Consider the following 20,523-nt stretch of genomic DNA (forward strand, 5'->3'; position numbering starts at 1 on the left):
ATAAAATTACTCTTTTTTAAAGATTTTATTTATCTAATCATGAGAGACACAGAGAGGCAGAGACATACGTAGAGGGAGAAGCAGGCTCCCTGCGGGGAGCCCAATATGGGACTCCATCCCAGGACCCCAGGATCATGCCCTGAGCCGAAGGCAGATGCTCAACCACTGAGCCCAACCAGGTACCCCAAATAAAATCTTAAAATAAAAAAATAATAATAATAAAAAGACCACAGCACCCTACACTTTAAAATGGTTAAAACTATTGGGGCACCAAATAAAATCTTTTAAAAAATAAATAAATAAAATGGTTAAAACAATCCATTTTTTTTTTGCTTTTTTTTTCTTTTTTGTGTTTTTTTTTTATTGGAGTTTGGCCAACATATAGTATAACACCCAGTGCTCATCCCGTCAAGTGCCCCACTCAGTGCCTGTCACCCAGTCACCCCATCCCCCCACCCACCTCCCCTTCTACTACCCCTTGCTCGCACCTTTCTGATTTCTTTCTTCTTCTTTTTTTTAATAGCGCTTAATGCAGGAAGGAGGCTTACTGACCATTTGGTACAGGAACCCAATTACATCTTAGGAGAGTTTGTTTTTTTGTTTTTTGTTTTTTTTTAATTAATTTTTTTTTTTTTTTTTTTTGGAGTTCAATTTGCCAACATATAGCATAACACCCAGTGCTCATCCCATCAAGTGCCCCCATCAGTGCCCATCACTCAGTCACCCCCACCCCCCGCCCACCTCCCTTTCCACCACCCCTTGTTCATTTCCCAGAATTACAAGTCTCTCATGTTCTGTCTCCCTTTCTGGTATTTCCCACTCATTTTTTCTCCTTTCCCCTTTATTCCCTTCCACTATTTTTTTTATATTCCCCAAATGAATGAGACCATATAATAAAACAATTTTATGTTATGTAAATTTTATCTCAATAAAAAGGAAAACAAAGGTGCATTAACCTTTCTCACTACTTTTGTGTATGTCTGAAATTTTTCCATAACCAAATGTTTAAAAACTGGTCATGATCATCCATACTTAAGAGTTTACTATTGATATAGAAACAAAATTACTCCAATAGCTTAATCCTCAATGAAATTATATCAGAGGGGCAGAATTTGAAGCCAGTTGGCATCATTATCAGCAAAAGGAGAGAGAAAAAAAAATCATGTGTTCTGGGGGCTTTAAGGACCAAACCCCTGATGCGATGGTGAGAGTCCTCACCTGCTGGTCAGTTTTAGCTCAGCCCTAGCCCCTTTACCTGTCTGAATAAGGGGATAGGCTAGGTCCCTTCCAGTGCTAACAGTTGATAACCTGACACTTTGTATTAATACAATGATTTTCTTTGTAAAAAGAACCTCATACAAATGCCAATTTAGGGAAAAATCACATTTGACACCAAGTGCCCATCCTTCTACTTTTCCCTGCAGTTACAAGATTCACAATTCTCAAACTGACTTAGATTTTTTTTTTTTTTTCAAACTGACTTAGATTTAAGGGTGGTTCAGAATTCTCTGTCCTGAGCTAACAGCTAGCAGGTTTATAGTCTCTGGAATCAGCCAACCTTTTCAAAATCATTTAGGCTTAACAAAATTATGTTTACATTTTGACACAGCAGTATCAACTTATTGCTTCTCCATGTAAGCAACTCGGAACAGCATATAAGGTATTTGCACAAAGGAAGTAACAATTGACAAAACTTTTAAGAAAAGGTTTTTGTAAAAAAGCTTATCCATAACATCATAGAGGTAGTCATATCTGATAAACCTGTGTATTATTAAATCCCAGTTATATATCTTACAGGTGAGTGATCTGATCACAGATAATAAGGCTTTCATAGCATAAAAAAATGTTTTTCAACTCCAATCTGGGAGATGTATACACTTCGGCCCATTTGCGCATTAAAGAACAAAAAATGCCACATGACAGAAATGAGATACCAAATTTCAAGGAGAGGCACACAGCTCAGCCCTTAGGGACAAAGTGTGGACAAGACATGTAAAGCTCTGGTCTTCTATTTTTTCACCTATAAAATGGTGACGCTGTTACTTCATGATAATGCTGTGAGGATTAAAAATCAAATAATCTAAGTACCTGGGACAGTCCTGGCACCAGTACTATTAACTAAGCATTTATTATCATTAGGCCATTTCCTATGCTAACTGCCCTCAAAATTCTTCCAATACATAAACATGAACCAGTAAGTTAGACAGAAACAAATCTTAAAACTATGGAAAACATACCTGTTTCAAGTCGTGTAGAATACTGATATAAGAAATATAAATTGACCAAATAAAGAAATCCAGTTCCTGGACCCACAGGGAAATAAAAGGTGGCAGTGATTGGCCTCCAAACCTGTCCAGATTAAAAGAGACACAGTAGTTAAGTTTCTCTAAACCTGGTTAATTGCTTTGTTTTGTTTTGTTTTTTTTTTTGAACTAAAACAACATTCACCTTTGCAAAATATTCTCCTCTGTGATGAAAGCTACCAAAGGGACACCACTAAGATAACTCAAGAAAACTGAAGAAAAGCTCTTATCAGCTACAATCATATTAATTTGCGAATTGATGGAATAACATATTGTAATATAAGCAATAAATATTTCTAACCAAGTTGAAAAAATCAATACTACAGAAATATATGATTAGTCTTTACTGGGATAAGGCATAGAGTTAAGCCTGTCAAAACTGAATTATAAAGACAATTTCAAAAAAGACAGTATTATCACTATGTAGGAAAAAGAAAATACTGGGATGACAAATCTTGCCAAAAAATGTCATAATTTAGAGGTAGAAGTAAAATAGAAATTTTTGTATTCAAATCTCTGTGCCATTTAGGCAATATGGACATATGACTTCACAATATTAACTCCCTCCCCCCACAAAAAAAAATTATAGAAAGGTCTACAGATTGAAATAAGCCTCCCTCCTGACCCTCATTGCCTAATTCCCTTCAGCAACAACGATCAGTTTGTTGTATTTCTTTCAACAAATATAATATTATATGTTACTATCGTACATCCTTTTTCATCCTACCACACACTGACAGTTCTTTACCTTGTTTCATTCACTTGAGGAAAAATTTTTGCTGGCTTTACAGTATTCCTTTTATGTGAGTGCCCAAAATTCATTTAAACTGTTACAATGCCACAATGAATATTCTTAAATATCCTCTTTATACATGTACATGTAGGATAAAACCCTGCGAGTTAATCTGCTAATAGACCTTTATGTTTAATTTTGGTAGATACTGTCAAATGCCTACAAAAATATTTAACCGACTTCTACTTTCTCCTAAATGTAGATTAGTACCTATCCTCTCTCCACGCCCTCACCATTTAGTGTATTCTCTATTTACCAATTATGTTTTTAAGACTTTAGCATTTCCTTTCTTCATTTTTCTGCTAGATTTGCATTTCTTTATATATATCATGGAAATTCCCCTTTCTCATTGTTGCAAATATTTTCTGGTCTATCATTAAATCTATGCTTTTCCGGTATTCTTGTCATATTGTGACATGTAGAAGTATTCATTAAATGGCGGCAAGTGTATCTATCATGTATCATGCTTACAAGCTACTTCTCCACTCTAAGAATATGAAAGTGTTCACAGTTTTATCGTAGCACATTCCCCGATCATCTTCATCTTGGAGTGAGGAGGAGATGGTCACTCAGCCTTCTCAATCCCATTTACAGAGTAACCCATGCCTTTTTTTTTTTTTTTAAGATTTTATTTATTTATTCATGAGAGACAGAGAGACACAGGCAGAGAGAGAAGCAGGCTCCATGTGGGGAGCCCGATGTGGGACTCGATCCTGGGATCCCAGGACCACACCCCAGGCCAAAGGCAGACGCCCAACCACTGAGCCACCCAGGCATCACATCCCATACTTTCTCCATTGATTTGAAAACTACTTTCATCAGATATTTATTTCCTTTTATATTAAGGTCTCTTATTATATTAAAGTGCTATCTTGTTTGGAATTGAATTCCTATACCAACATCAAACTGTTCTACTTTCTAGTTTTATAATATGTTACAGTATCTGGTAAAGTTACACAATTAAATAACCCCGCTCCCATTTTTCTTCCACAGCTGTCTTGATTTTCTTGGCTGGTCTCAATATTTTATTTTCCTAAAAGAACTAGAACCGGCATCTTTATTATATCAATGTGATACAATTCCCAACCAGGAAGAAGTCTTTCATAGCTTTTGTTAAGTTTTGTATTGAGCTATGCTTTCTAGCTCTTTTTATAACCAACCACCAAAGCTGAATTATCTTCTTGTTTGTAATATTAGCTGAGTTACCTTATTGTCTGTATATCGGAAAACTGAGTCTCTAGGGCTTTCCAAGTACACAACTCCATCTGTTTTAATCCATTCTTGTCTAATTCACTGGCTAGTGCCCCCAGAACAATGTTTAAAAATAGTGGTTAAAGTAGATGACCTTCCCAAACCTTGGGAAATACCAGTATAATGCTGGCTTTGGCCTTACTACATAAGCGTGAAAGACACGGCCCCTCCATCAAAGACTTCTCAAGAGTGCATTATCCAAAGAAGCAAGAGTGATCACAAGAGGGGAAATTTGGTCTTAGAAAAAACAAAGTCCAAAAGAACTGCAAGAGCACAATAAATAAACAGGTATTGCTGACAATTTGGGTGTGGCGGGAATGGAGGACATTAGTTGTGAGACCTGGCCAGACACAGAGCTGCCAAGTTACATTCTCCAAGTATAAGAATGTAACTCTCACAGCTCAAGAAAATGCACTTTATAAAATAATACCCCAAAGAGTGACTTTCCAAGAACCTTATATTAAACCAGTAAAACAAAGTAGCATTTTGATTTATTCATACCTTTATCATAGACAGTAAAGTTTAACAGAAAGAACACTGGAAATGATTTAAGAAGACCTAGATGGTAAGTCCTGGGTTAGGAGCTAACACTCCTATCCATCTGTAAAAGGGGAATGATCTACTAATACTTGCCTATTTTGATGAGTGGTTAAGAAGAAAAAAAAGTGTACTCTTCTGCTCATTTACATGCAGTGACCCAGGAAATAGGTTTTATTATTAAAGAAACAGAATGAGAAAAGGTTAAATAATAGTAAGTGGTGGAGCTAGAATTTTAACCCAGACAGCTTGACTCCAGAGTTTATGACACAAAACCCTGGTTTTTACAATGTTGTTCACAAGTGGTATCATTATTATGAGCTATAATTACAATTAGTAAACATTTTAAGTACTTACTATACTTGTATAAGCCTGATTCTCTCTTATGAAAAGCACTGGGAACAAAGACCAGCAGCAAGCAAGCCTTGGCCTTGGCCCTTCAGTAGCCCTGCGGCCTTGGAAAACTCTAGACTTTGGAGCTGGTGTCTTCATCTACCCAATAACACCTACCCTATGACTCCATCTTCCTTATCTCCAGATTTTACCTTTTACTTTGTAAAAGGTAGGAATTAAAAAAGTGGATTAAAAAGGTGGTTTGTAAAAAAAAGAAAAAAAAATTGTGTGGGTGTATGATTATTACAATCTTTCAGGAGACATGCTCTGACATGGTTTTTACAAATTCCCATTTTAAACTACCTCCATAGTCCCATAAGTTACTCAGGGCTTGATTTTGGAAAAGAAACCCTGTTTTTCTCCGACTGTATTTTTTACACATACTGACGCCATGACACTATTTTTAGCTACTGTGTGCACCTGTGCTTTGGAAATCAGTGTCTGTCAAAATATCTCACTTCTTTTCCTCCGTTCATTAAGCTTACCCTTGAGTTATACTTGGCTTTCAGTGATCTAAGAGACTTAATATTATTTTTGTATTACTTTAAAATTATAACTTAAAAACACCAGGAGAGAGCTTATCTCTTCAGAAAAACACAAGGCAATATACTTCTGAAGTCCTCACTGAAGATGCCCAGCTAAATCCCCTCCTTTACGGATATAAAATAGGATAAGAAAATGGCTTTATTTTCAGGGCTGGGAGAGGTTGGAAGCATGTTTTACAACCCTAGAAAGTCTTCACGGGTCCTATAATGGGCAGCCAGGCGCGGTGCCAAGAGTGCAGAACCCGCAGGCAGAAGAGGGGAGGGGAGCAGCTCATTTTCACCCCACCCCAGCACCCCATAATCACCCCAGCTTTTTCATGACGAAAGCTGGGCCCTCATGAGAGTTGAGGCAATCTGCCCAAAGCTCCTCACTTAAAATCTAGCAGCCCACATATTCACCAGCATAGAAGGTCTTCAAAAAGGGAGAAGACATTGATTGCCCTTTGGTTACTAGTCCCAACAACTCCTGTTGGGAGAGCGTACTGTAGCCATCCTTGATTTGTAAATCTCCCACACAGTCTGCTAATGAAATCATTCCAAATGCTACCCAGAGCCTCAAGCAGGGTTTTCAAAGTACCAAAAACAAAGATTTTTCCTGAAATAGTATGGACTGGTTAATTTGGAGTTAAGAAACTCTACTACACAGGCCATCAAACAAGAAAGAGAGGGAGTACCCATGTACCAAATGCTGATGTTAGCTAAGTTGTGGGCTTTTGTTTTTGTTTTTGTTTTTGTTTTTTTGACATCCTAGGTAAGGCAAGAAAAAACAAATAAAAGGCACTCAATTTCAATTGTGGACTTTAAAAGAGCTATGAGAAGCCATTCATTCTACTCCTAGATATGTACGCAACAGAAACACATACCTATGTTCACCAATACATGTACTGGAATGTTCACAGCACTATTCATTATGGCCCAGACTGGAAACTATCCAAAAGGCCCATTACCAGTAGAATGGGTAAACAGATTGTGGTCTAGTCACACGATGGAACAATATGAGGAACAGCAATCTATAACCATGTGCAACAATATGAATGACTCAAATGCACTATTAAAAAAAAAAAGACCAAACACAAAAGAATATATACTCTAAGATTTCATTTATAGAAAGTTTTTTTAAAATGGCAAAAATAATCTATGATAGGGCGCCTGGGTGGCTCAGTTGGTTAAGCATCTGCCTTTGGCTCAGGTCATGATATCAGGATGCTGGGATCAAGACCCATGTTGCGGTGGGCGGGGGGTGGGGGTGGGGGTGGGAGTCCTGCTCAGCAGAGTCTGCTTCTCCCTCTTCTCTGCTCTTCCCCCTGCTTGTGCTCTCTCTCTCCCAAATAATTAAAATCTTAAAAAAAAAAAACAAACTATGATGCTAAAAGGCAAGATAGTAGTTACCCTTGGAGGGGGTAGTTACCAGAAGGGAGCTGTAGGAAGGTTTTGTGGGGGTACTGGTAATTTTCTGTTTCTTTATCTGGGTGCTGGTTACATATTGGTATTCAGTTTTTAAAAATTCAACAAGCTATAGATATATAATACATACACTTTACTGCCTGTATACTTAAAAAAAAAAAAACAAAGCTATGATCTAATGGACCTTATCTACAGACAACAACACAACTGTCTGAAGTGAACAGGACTGTTAAGGAAAGATTTTAAAGCTGTATGTAATACTAGCCACGAAAGCTCTAACCCAAACCTTGAGGCTACTTCCATGCTCAGCCTATAAACCAAGTTCATCTCCCTTCTGGTTATGTGTGTAATAGGTCTCTCTTCCCCAATACTCTTTTTTTTCTTCTTAACTTTATCGGTTTTTTATTCAATTAATTAACATATACTGTAATATTAATTTCAGGGGTAGAGTCAGTGATTCATCAATCTTACAGAGCACCTAGTGCTCATTACATCCTGTGCCCTCCTGAAGGATCACAAACGTAGTGATCCAAAGTGGCACTTGAACCCTAAGGTTTATAGTAGCAATGTCCACAGTAGCCAAACTATGCAAAGAGCCCAGATGTAAGTGCACAGATGGATGGATAAAGATGTGGTGTGGTGTATGTAAATATATATATACATATAAAATGGAATATTACCCAGCTATCCCCAATGGAATATTACCCAGCTATCCCCAATGGAATATTACCCAGCTATCCCCAATACACTCTTAAATCAATCTGCTAGGATTGCTGTCATTGGGTTATAGGTGATATAACAGAAGCAAAAGTTTGGCAAATAAAACCACAAGGCCCAAATCACAGATTTGGCTGGTGCCATCTCTTATGACTCCTAAAAACAAATCAGCGAAATTGAGAGTTCATCTCTTCTCACCTAAAGGCAGGATCCTTTTAAGAGGGCTAAATAAGCAATAATAATCCAGCAGTTACATTTCAATCTCAGTTACAGATTAAAATTAGAATCCTCATGCCCACAGAGAAAAGGCAGGAATGGCAGAAATTATTACTGGCTAGTAAATAAAAATGGACACTATTTTTGATAAGATTATTTACCAGACTACTTACTGGGCACTTCACATTTTTCTTTGAAATTTTCATAACAGAGGCATGGAGTAGAGAACATACCTCCTCAGTTTGAGGACACTCATTTTTGTGTTTCTAAAATTAGGATGTGGCTTACAATCAATATCCTCATTTAATGGAATATCTACTCTTCCGTCCCTCAAGCTGATGGAGCATCTTAATATCAATGGAGTTTAGATCAGGGTTCATATGGTATTTTATTTTTTTAAGATTTTATTCATCCACTCATGAGAGAGACAGAGAAGAGGCAGAATGAGAAGCAGGCTTCCCCGCAATGAGCTTGATGTGGGACTCAATCCCAGGGCCCTGAGGTCATGACCAGAGCCAAAGGCAGCAGCTCAACCACTTGGCCACACAGGTGCCTCCATATGGTATTAAATCATCCCTACTCTTAGGTAACAATCTTGAGCCTCAGAAAGGATAAGTAATTTGCCTAAGGGCACAGCACTAGTAAGAGGCTGAGCCAGGCCTGGAGAACTGTGACTCAACTACTTGAAATCCTATGGTCTATTTTAAGAGAAAGGAGATAACTGGCTTGGAAGAAATCACCCTCAAGAATGTTTGCTAAACACTGAACTGTGTATTTTGGTAGATACTATGCGAAGGAGTTGAACGAGACAGCTCAGAACTATCTTTGACTCACTGAAGTAGAAACCAAACTGCAGCTGTCTACAAACTGCAGTGATACTTGTCTCAGGATGCCTGTGGGAGCGGAATGAGCTCGCATGGAAGTACAATACACATGTAAGGGGGCGAGCTTATTCTGTCCAAAGAAATTGGCAGCCCGGGGAGACAAAATCTCAGAAATCACCAGGGCTGCAGGAAATCACCACCTCTCTCCTAGTGAATCAAGGACCCATACAGAGACATGCAATCATTATGAACAAGTAGATAGATGAGTGTTAAATGTGAGGGGCTAGGAATTCTGGACAACAATGTGGGGAGTCTTAACACTCCTATCCAAACTAAGAAAATAACACTTTAAACTTTGCCGTTCCAAACCAACAAGCTACTCAGATGAGACCTAAAGATAAGGAGAAGTGACTTTCATCACTTCCAACATGAATCCACAATTCTAAACCAATCATCCCCAATTTTTTTTAAGCTGTTCAAGATTCAGCTTCCAAGGAAAAGAGGAGCCTCTAGCAGAAACCACATCACACTGTTTGTTACACATCTGCCTCTCAGACACACTTTTTCCTTCAACTGCTTCGTTTGCAAATGAGTTCCTCCAGGTGGGTCTGAAAGCTAAATTTGTCCAGAATGGGTAGCAGCCAGAGGAGCAGAAAGAAGATACAGACATTAGCCTTTTCACATCTGGACAATCAGTGCATTGCCTTGCTGCCAGAAGCTTCTCCCTGGTCTCAGGACAAGCCCTGACAAAACGATGCAAGGAAGATGGGAAAAGCATGGGAGCTGGGACACGAATGATGATTCTAATAAGTCACCTGTCAATATTTACCTGTAATCTATTAGAGAGCCTTTCTTATTTTACTCGTCTGACTACACAAGTGAACAGGGTTTTGCAAGGAGGGTCAAAGAGCCAGTTTTGACCAGATTCTTCTTACAAAAGGATTTACAACCACTGCTCCTCATGTACACACATTACCCAACGTGCCACTGACCGGGCACAAAGTGCACAACATTCACTAGGTCACCAATAATTACCAACGCAAATAAACAGAAAACACTGTACAATTCTGGCTGCAGGCCCAAATCACATTCTAACATCCACCTGCCTACTTCCGCATTTGGATGCCTAAGAAGCATCTCTATCAACGTGGCCAAAAGAGAACTCTTAATCCACATCCTCCCCCACCCCCAAATGGAAGCCTTCCTAAGCATTTCCCATCTTGGTAAAGGGCTCCACCATCCACTGTGGAAACAGAGACATCTCTGAGTGCTGCTGCCTTCAGCCACTCCCCCATTCGCAGCAACCTTGCCCACTCAACTCCCAAATCCATCCACTTCTATCTTCACAGCCACCCTGGCCCAAAACGTCATCTCTCTTGCCTTCTAATGCAATTCTATCCCTCTCCCCCAGTGCATGGACCAAGTCCATCCCACAGAGCGGTCAAAGCAATCCTCTCAGTCCTCTGTTTAAAAAGCTCCAAAGGGATCCCTGGGTGGCGCAGCGGTTTAGCGCCTGCCTTTGGCCCAGAGCGCGATCCTGGAGACCTGGGATCGAATCCCACATCGGGCTCCCGGTGCATGGAGCCTGCTTCTCCCTCTGCCTATGTCTCTGCCCCCCTCTCTCTCTCTGTGTGACTATCATAAATAAATAAAAATAAATAAAAAAAAATAAACTTAAAAAAAAAAAGAAAAAAGAAAAAAAAGCTCCAAAGCCTTTCTGGCATCTTCAAAATAAAGTTCAAACCACAAAGCCCTGTATGATCCAGGCCCAGGCTACATTTCTATCTTTGCTTTACCGTACTCACCCCTCGTTACCTCTGTCCTCATCTACCAATCCTCATCCCTGTAGCTGACTCTGTACTATCCAGTCTCCTTCTGTTTCTAGGGCCTGCCTCTCAGCCTTCCACTGACTATTTTTTCCTCTTGGAGGGTTGTCCCAGAGCCAGAGCTTCCCAAAGCTGGCTCCTGGGCATTCAGATTTCAGCTCAGATATCTCCTCTGAAGGCTTTCTGGAACACTCTGTCAAATGTTAAGTCACTCTCTATCACATGCCTCTCTCTCATTTTCTTCATGGGAGCTGGGACTTTCTGCCCTATTCACTATTGTGGTTCCAGTGGCCAGCGCTAGTAAGTGCCAATTATTTCCATGCATTCAACCAACATGAAAGCACCTGCTACGTGCCAGGCACTATTCTAGGTAACAAAGACGGTGGTAAACAAGTCAGGGATCTGGCTCTCATGGAGTCTTATTTTCTGAAGGGATGCCGAATAACAAATGCCAACAGGTGATACGTAGCAAGAAAAATTAAGGATAAGGGAGATGGAGTAAAGGACAGGTACTCTTTTCTGTAGGGCTAAAGCGTTGCCAATAAGGCGGCACTAGGGAAGAGATGTGAAGAAGGGAAGTAATCATGGTTATCTTCCTCCAAAAGAGAAACAATAGGCACTAATGACCTGAGGGGAGAAAGTTAGCTGCTAGCGGAACAAGAATTCCACTGTGGAGTCTTCTGTGCAAAGAAGGTGGACGGTGGTAGGAGATAAAGTCAGAGCGACAGTAAGAACTGAAAGGACTTGGATTTTAACCATCTGAGTTGCAGAGATGCTGGATGGTTCAGGGCAGAGGACTGACAGACTTGATTTATGTTTTAAAAGGATTACTCTAGGGGCAGCCCCGGTGGCTCAGCGGTTTAGCGCCGCCTTCAGCCCAGGGTCTGATCCAGGAGACCCGGGATCGAGTTCTACCTTGGGCTCCCTGCATGGAGCCTGCTTCTCCCTCGGCCTGTGTCTCTGCCTCTTTCTCTCTCCTCTCTGTGTATTCTCATGAATGAATGAATAAAATCTTTTAAAAATTAATAAAAGGATTACTCTAGCTTCTAGAGAAAAAAACCTAGCTGAAATGATAATGGCTTGCAACGCAGAATGAAAAGGGACCTGTACTCTGGATATATGTCTAGGGTAGAGCAAAAAATTAGCTGGCAAATGAGAGAAATGTGAGAGAAAGAGAAGTTGAAGATGATTCTACGACTACCAGTTTGAGCTCCTGTAATAGTGGAATCGCTATATACTTCTAGGGGGCAAAGGAAAAAGGGTATCCGGCTTGGGACATTTTAAATTTGAGGGGCCTATTAGTCATCTGAGTGATAATTCCAAACTGACAGCTGGAAATCAGGAGATAGATCCAGACAGAAAATATGTTTATTTGTATTCGAGAGTCTTCGGTTTATAGAAAGTATTTAATGCCATGGAACTAAATGAGATCACCTACAGCTGGGGACAGTGTAGAGAAAAGAAAAGGTCCTATCCCTGATCCCTGAGGGACGTCACAGCGTGTAAAGGTTAGTAAGATGAGGAACCCGCAAAACAGAGGAAGAAACAGTAAAGAGGGGGAGGACAAAACAGTGTTATCCACACTCCGATTAATGTGCACAAATTAATGTCAGGTCTTAGTATCTGATTAAAGACCTAAATCACACAATCCAGTGAAGATCATCTCTGGGAAAGTAATACTCTTGCCTGAAATACTCTGGACAGTTTCCTTCATGCTTAAACAAATAACTAGGACTTCTATTTATGGACCAATTTACTCTTTACTCAGTCCTTCACACATTCAACTACTACTTGCCAGATACCAGGTGGCGACTGGGTGAAACGCAGATAAACAACTCACTCTTTGCATCTGACCTCAAACCACTCCCAACAACAACAACAACAACAAACTCCATTAACAGAAGAAGAATTCGGCCTATGAGTAAGTTGACAACCACATGGCACCCACGTGGGTGGCAGACAGAGGTCAGAGGGCACCTGCTCCAGGTGGACCAAAGCTGCTAATCACTGGCGTCCAAAAGATGAACAGCTATCACAGAATTACCTTCCCACTGCCTCCTTCTCTGAATGCAAAGGGCAGGGAGCGTAAAGTTAGAAGGGCGAAATCAGTCCCCCTTCTCACCAGGCCAAACCCACTTGTCCAGCCATCCTGGCCCCCAGCTCCAGACCTCTTCGCCTCCACCCCGCCCCCAGACCACAGGACCCCGCCCTAAACCGCTGGAGCCGTCGCACTACAAATCCCACCAGGCACCGCGCGCCCGCAACATGCCAGTCTACGCTCCGCCGCCGCGGGGCCTCCTGGGACCTGCAGTCTCCACTCCCCTCGTCGCTGGTCAGTACCTGGAAGCGATAGAGGAAGGCTTCGGGCCAGAGGAAGAAGTAGGCCGGGCTGATGAGACCGAGTTTGCCGACCAAGGGCACCGCGACAGTGGCGGCGAACCAATAGCGCGTGATGGCCGGGATGCTCCTGAACCAGTCCCCGATGTCCGACATCTTCGCCTTTTAAGTGGCCAGGGTGCGCACAGCCGCCCGACTCCCCGTACTCGGCCCCTCACGACAGGGCCCGCTCCGCGAGTGGAAGGTGTCGAGGCGGAAGCCGCCCAAGCCGCGGCTAAGAAGGCGGAGAAGGGCGGACGTGGCGCCACCGAATTCGGACGAGCGAGGGAGCGTTCGAAGGCGAAACTTCCCCTTCCGGCGGCTGTAGAAGACGTTGACCAGAAGTCCCGCCGCTTAAAGGGCAAGCGCAGATTTTCACCGCGGGGCCGAACCGCGGCGGCTCGGGGGCGGGACCAAAAGGGGCGGGGCCAGGCGGGGGCGGATAGACACGACTGGTGGGAAACAGTGGTTGCCAGGGGCAACGGCAGATACTCCAGCCAATCGCGGGCCTCAACGCCTGCTGCACAGTTCAAGCCCGGGTTGTAACCCCGCTGGGTCTTCTCGGCCGGTGTTTGAAATGGGGAGGAGGAAAGTAAAGTACGCAGTTCCTCTTTTGCTCTTTCGTTCGACGGATGTTTGTTGAGGACCTACTAAGTGCCAGTCAAGGTTCTAGACACCCGGGATCCTGCGACTATCAGAGCTGTCGTGGTACCTTGTCTCCTGGGGCTTACATTCTAATGGGGATAGACAACTACTAAATAAGTGAAAAAGGTCATTTCAGAGAGTGGGAAAAAGTAATAATAAGGAATGAAAACAAAAACAAAAAATTAAAAAAATAGTAAGGAGTGTAAAAGAGGACGAGGCGGTAGAGCGAGGGGGTGGGAGCGGAGGAGTGTGGGGAAAGATGACTGCTTCGATGAGGATGGTCAGGGAGGACTTCTCGGATGAGGTGGCCTGAGAGCTGAGCCAGCTTCTCTCACCCCACCCCCCGCCCCCCATCCTCACCCCAAGGACCTGGGCTACAGGGGTCATTTTGACCCATGATTTTCAATCTAGGTGCAAAGCTTTAGCTGGAAGTTTTCAGGCCGTAGACTGAAAATGGGATTTTCCATCGACACCAATAAAATCTCGAACAGCAAAGCCTGTCCAACAATGTATTTATTATTTTAGAGAACAGTTCTCAGCACAACATCCCTGATGTTTATTAACAACAAAAAAAATTAAGATTTTTATTTTTTTACTCATGAGAGACAGACATAGGCAGAGACATAGGCAGGGGGAGAAGCAGGCCCCCTGAGGGGAGCCCAATGGGGGACTCGATCCTGGGACCCCGGGATCACACCCTGAGCCAAAGGCAGACGCTCAACCACTGAGTTGTGCACCCTCCCCCCAAAATAGTTTTTACAGAATAAAAAGGCACTAAGTATTCCACAGCCTGATAAAAATATACTACATTTGTTGTCTCCTAATGGATAACAAGTATAGTGAATATATGAGGGAACTCTTCATTCATACAAAGCTGGTGGGCCTACGGATTAGTACGACCTTATAAGATCATTGTGATCTCCAGTAAAAAGCTAGAACATTGGGATCCCTGGGTGGCACAGTGGTTTGGCGCCTGCCTTTGGCCCAGGGCGTGATCCTGGAGACCCGGGATCGAATCCCACGTCGGGCTCCCGGTGCATGGAGCCTGCTTCTCCCTCTGCCTGTGTCTCTGCCTCTCTCTCTCTCTCTGTGACTATCATAAATAAATAAAAATTAAAAAAAAAAAGCTAGAACATTGTATAAATAACATAATATTTGGAGATCCTTCCTGAGATTCATTCTCTGCATCTACCTGTCTTCTTGTACCCACTACCCCCTGTATCCAAGATACAATAAGAGAAAATGGGTTATCTAGCTTAGGTGGAAAGCTAAGGAAGGTTTCTCTGATGAAATCATAAGTACCGATGCCATATATACATATGTATCTACCAAGAACAAAACAACACACGCTCCATTTTGCAGTATTTATTTGTAGGTCACACTCTAGAATTCAGAGAGTGCATGCCCTGGAGTTCGACTTCAGGCTTTTAGAAACACTAAAGTTTGGGTTGTGATTACACCACTTGTTAGCAATATCATGTTGTAAAATGTGCCTCCATTTCTTCATCTGTAAAATGAGATAAGGGAGAATACTAGTACGCCATTCATTGGACTGTTGAGAAGATTCAAATGAGATAAATTCGTGTCTAATGCTTAAAGGAACATCAACATTCTTACTATTTTTGCTTCCTTTTTCAAAATGTTTTAGGATGAAAGTGTATCACTTTTAGAAATAGAAAGCTGCATTTTCAAAACCCTATACCCTCCCACAATGTGATTCTGATCCAGGTTATCTGCAGACCCTTCTTTGAGAACCATCAGACTATATGGACATTCAGGATTTTCTATTTTCTCTATAAAATCATTATATATTGTGATAAACTATTCTGAAGGGTGGGGGAAGACAGTTTATTCTTAGCTGTCTTAAATAGAGGACTTCCCCAATGCTCCCAAACAGCGAGCTCTAGAATTTAATTGCTTAGCTTGTAAGGAAGTCCCTGTGTTACTATCATAACATGAGTTATGATTTAAAGCATGCAGAAAAATAAATAAATAAAAATAAAACATGCAGGTAATGATTAGGCTGTCCTAGGAAAAATTGTGGAAGTCTGGGGGAAATAGGCACTCTCATGAATTATTGATGAGAATATACATTGGTACAGCCTCTCTGGCAAGCAATTTGGCAATATTGAAATGCATTTCTAGGAATTTAAGCTTCAGATAGACTCCCAACTTCTTTTTAAGTGCACAAAGAGAATCGTTGCCACAATCTATGAAATATCAGGAGATTGGAAATAGCTGATTATGCATCAATAAGTAACTGACTAACCTATGGCTTATCCATATGGTCAAATCCTATCAACCTTCATTGGAAAACAATAACTTCGAACACCCCAAAATGGAATGATTTCTAATAGCATAGCAACCAAGATACAAGAGTTATATTTCAATGTGCACATGATGTCATTGTATTGTACAGAAGGCTCACACACACAAATATCACACAGCATTTGCTTGGAACAGTGGTTACCTCTGGGAAGGGAAACTCAGAGGCTGGGAAACAGGAGTAGGAAGGAGATATTTTATTGCATATTCTTTTATGTCTTTCAAATGTCCCAACTATATGTACTATGTATTTTAAAATTAATTTTCAAAATAGGTAGAAAGGAGGTTCGTGCAGAAAGGAACAGGTTCAATGTCAAAAACTTTAGAAAAATTGAGAGGTAGAAAAGATTACCTTAACTCTGTCTTTGCTGCTATCTTCAAGTATATTTCCAAGTGTTTCTCTTAAAAAGGGACTTTAAAAAAACTGGAGGGAGACCAATAATTAAGAGCACAATATTGCCTAGCACTGAAGCTTGGCACTGCTGAGTGATGCTGACAGACAGGGAGCTGATGACTCAAATATCCTCTGTCACAACAGTCACAGAGGAATACCATCCTAATGGATGTCTGCCACATAAGTGGCCTCTTCAAGAAAGTCAAAGCACATTGCAAAGATGTAATTAATCCTTACGTTAACTAGTAGGCAATTTCATTAGCCCCATCTTGCAGGTGAAGCTATGGCAAGAATTATAATTTCTCTCTCCCATGTCTGGAAGAGCCAGTCCTATATTTTTAGTCATAAGTCTGGGAAATTTTAAAGATTTTGTCACACTGGGCAGGAGGGCAAGGCAGCTACTAAACACCATTTAAAGCATTTTGAAAAATAAAAAAAAAAGCATTTTGCATTTGTTATTTTGATGTGCACATGCGTGTATGTCTATGTGTGTGTCTACTAAATAAAGTCAGCCTTCTACATGCCGTCAAGGAATGAATTTGGATTCCAGTCCTGCCTCTGTCCTTTTCTGATTGTGTGACCTTTGCTAATGGTGTGTGACTGTGGGCAAGTCCCTAATAATAATAATAGTATTACCTGCCGCTATATCAAAGTTGTTGTTTGTCTGAATAGAGAGCTTGCTGTTTACCAAGCTCTGGACTTGAGGTTTCCATGCATTGTCTCTCTTAATGGACACACTAACCCCCAATAGGTAGGTACAGAATCATTATTATTGTTACAGAAACTGAGAAATAGACATCATCTAACTCATCCAGGGTCTCATAACTGTAAATGGTGATTCCAATCCAGGTCTGGCTGACTTGAGTCCATCTTTTAACCATTCTGCAATACTTCAGTGACAAATGTAAAAGCCCTTTATAAGCTCCAAAACATCCCATAAGTACTAGTTTTATTCTAGTAACTAACACAAAGGACCAGAACATGGGAGGCACTTGATGCTTTATAGATGAGTAAACCAGGCTGGCTGGACCAGAGTTTATGCAGGAAGTATTTGGGGAAAAAATCCCTTTAATATTCATAATTATCATTCTAATGACTAATATTCTACTAGTGGTGTAGCATAATCCTTTGACAGCTTTCCTATTTCTGATGCCTTGCAATAGCTAGCTTCTTTTTTTATTAATAATATGTGTAGAGTATTAATAAATTGACAGTCTATGGGAATGGTCGTAATAAGTCTTCACAAGAACATTTCAACCCTATGAGGTACTTTTATTTTTATTTATAATTGAAAAAACAGCCTCAGAAAAGTTAAGTAACTTGCCACTTGCTAGCATGTGCAAATATAAGACTTAACCCAGGTCTATCTAAAACCAAAGGTGGTACTCTCTGGGTGATTTATAAGCAACCTCACAGTTCTGGAGGCTAGAAGTTCAGAATCACGGTGCCAGCCAGGTCAGGTTCTGGTGAGGGTCCTCTTCCATTTTGCAGACCTCTTAGCACATCCTCCCACAGTAGAAGGGACAGAACTCTTTTGAGTCTCTCTTATAAGGTCATTAACTTTATTCATTAAGGTGGAGCCTACCAAAGGCTCCTCATCAATCCCAGTGCAGGATTTCCTGCCCAAGGGTCCTCTCCCTCGTGCTTTAATAAAACCATCCTTTATGCAGCAAAGGCACCTCAAGAATTCTTTCTTAACTTCCCTCTGAACCCCAACATTTCCATATCACCAGGTACTCTTCCAAGGCATTGTGGATATAGCAGTAAACCAAACTGATGAGTATCTCTGCCCTCTTAAAGCTTACATTCTAGAGGAGACAGAAAGACAATTGAAAAGGGTAAGAGTGAGAGGTATACTGGATGAACTCTTGATAAATTCCAGGAAAAAAAAAATAGAGCAAAGAGATTTGGGTTGGTCAAGGAAGGCCTCACTATGATCTCAAGGGATACTTGAGTAAAGATCTCAAGGAGGTAAAAGAGCAAGCAATGCAGATACCTCAGGGAAGAGTCCCTCAGGTAGTGGGACTGCCATGGAGGCCTCACAGCACAAAGACCAACATGGCCAAATGTACAAAGTCATTTGCATTACAAAGTCAATAAAGCATTTTATTCTGATATTTTTTAAGATTTTATTTTATTTTTTAATATTTTATTTGAATTCAATTTGCCAATATATAGTATAACACCCAGTGCTCATCCCATCAAGTGCCCTCCTCAGTGCCCATCATCCAGTCACCCCATCCCCCCTCTCCTCCCCTTCTGCAACTCTTTATTTGTTTCCCAGGGTTAGGAGTCTCACAGTCTGTCTTCCTCTCTAATTTTTCCACTCAGTTTCCCTCCTTTCCCTTACAGTCCTTTTCACTATTTCTTCTATTCTGCATATGAGTGAGACCATATGATGATTGTCTTTCTTTAACTGACTTATTTCACTCAGCATAATACCTTCCAGTTCCACCCACATCAAAACAAATGGTAGGTATTCATCCTTTCCATCTGAAAACACTTGAGATGCCTCTAGGGAATGGCCTTCCAGAATCCTATGACTATATATGGTTTTACAACACCAATGAAGTATGTCCACATGCACTAACAAGTATTGATTGCTTCCACCAAAAAAGAAGCTCTTAGTCTATGACTTCTAGCTGTGAGTTCCACAAGCATAGGAACTTTGTTTTGCTCACTTCTGTATCCTCAGTGCCCACAGGTGGGCCTGGCACATAGTGGGTGCTCAAGAAATACTTGTGGAAGGCATGAATTATTCATTTTAGAAATTGTCCCTGGGGGCACCTGGGTGGCTCAATTGGTTAGGCATCTGCCTTCAGCTCAGGTCATGATCCCAGGGTGCTGGATTCGAGCCCCACATTGTGGGGAGGGGGGGGGGGTCCCTGCTCAGCAGGGAGTCTGCTTCTCCTTCTCCCTCTGCCCTTCCCCTCACTCATGTTCTCTGTCTCGCCCTCAAATAAATAAAATATTGAGAAAAAAAAAGAAATTGTCCCTGACTCCCTCACCCACTTCCCATTAGCATCCCCTTGCCTAGATTAATGCTCCCCCACTTCCTTCTCTCCTTATCCCTAGAACATCACACAAATCACCATTGCCCTCAGCACATTGTTTTATAATTATGTGGCAGTCTCCTCCTCTAGGGTATAAGCTCCTTGAGGTGGAAACTAGGTTGTATAACTCTTCATACAAGACTGAATACATTTCGTAAGTGAACCCAGGCCTCTCCACCTTCAAAGTATATCCCCAATCCAACCACTTTGCAACATCTCCCTCTGTCCCTCTGTCCCAACCTACCTACCTAGGATCACTTAGTTCTGGGGCTTCCCCAGTCGACTTCTGATTGGTCTGTTCCCAGTGTGCCGTCTGTTCTCAGACAGGAGCCTAAATCAGCTCCTATCACTCCCTTGCTCAAAGCTCCATTGAATTTTATTCTAAGTGTGATGGAACGTTCTTACCATGACCTTCAAGGTACTAGATGATCTGAATCTTGGCTACTACTGTGACTTATTCTTCCCACTTTCCCCCTTGTCACAGCAATTCAGCTTCATTGAGTTCCCTACACTGGAAAGGCCTAGGCAGCACACGTTTGCTGGACCCTCAACTGGAAACATCCTTCTCCCTGAGGAATGGTGCTCAACCCTCTCAGGCCAAATGCCCTCTTTTACTTTAAAAAAAATTTTTTTTAAAGATTGTATTTATTTATTCATGAGAGACACAGAGAGAAAGGTAGAGACACAGGCAGAGGGAGAATATGTCAGCTCCCCAGAGGGAGCCTGATGCGGAACTTGATCCCAGGACCCTGGCACACACTCAACCACTGAGCCACCCAGGCATCCTCCAAATGCCCTCTTTTAAAACAACTATTTGCAAAAAAATAATAAGATAAAATTTAAAAAATAAAAATAAAACAACTATTTGCCCCCCAAGTTAAAACTAGTTTCAATAAATGTAGTGCCTAGTTGTCATATAAA

The 20,523-nt window shown here is 41.3% G+C and overlaps 1 protein-coding gene and 1 long non-coding RNA gene across 3 annotated transcripts in view; both read right to left on the reverse strand.

The window, feature by feature from the left end:
• Window positions 1-14,399, reverse strand: part of DERL1 (derlin 1) — a 29,912-nt gene extending 15,513 nt beyond the window's left edge. The window contains exons 1-2 of one of the 2 annotated variants that reach the window (XM_072774371.1): window positions 13,150-14,399; window positions 2,238-2,349 (exon numbers count right to left, since the gene is read on the reverse strand). In XM_072774371.1, coding sequence (XP_072630472.1) covers window positions 2,238-2,349; window positions 13,150-13,302 — 265 coding nt within the window. In that variant the 5' untranslated portion in view covers window positions 13,303-14,399. Of the gene's footprint in view, window positions 1-2,237; window positions 2,350-12,853; window positions 12,874-13,149 lie in introns of those variants that run through there. The other variant, XM_072774372.1, reaches the window with a different exon arrangement.
• Window positions 14,400-15,180: 781 nt separating this feature from the next.
• The window catches only part of LOC140603788 (uncharacterized), a 39,336-nt gene continuing 33,993 nt past the window's right edge, over window positions 15,181-20,523 (reverse strand). The window contains exon 5 of the long non-coding RNA XR_012006776.1: window positions 15,181-15,337. This is a non-coding gene — a long non-coding RNA (uncharacterized lncRNA). The remainder of the gene's footprint in view (window positions 15,338-20,523) is intronic.

The sequence above is a fragment of the Canis lupus genome, chromosome 14 (assembly GCF_048164855.1).
Source record: "Canis lupus baileyi chromosome 14, mCanLup2.hap1, whole genome shotgun sequence".
In the NCBI taxonomy this organism is placed as follows: domain Eukaryota; kingdom Metazoa; phylum Chordata; class Mammalia; order Carnivora; family Canidae; genus Canis; species Canis lupus.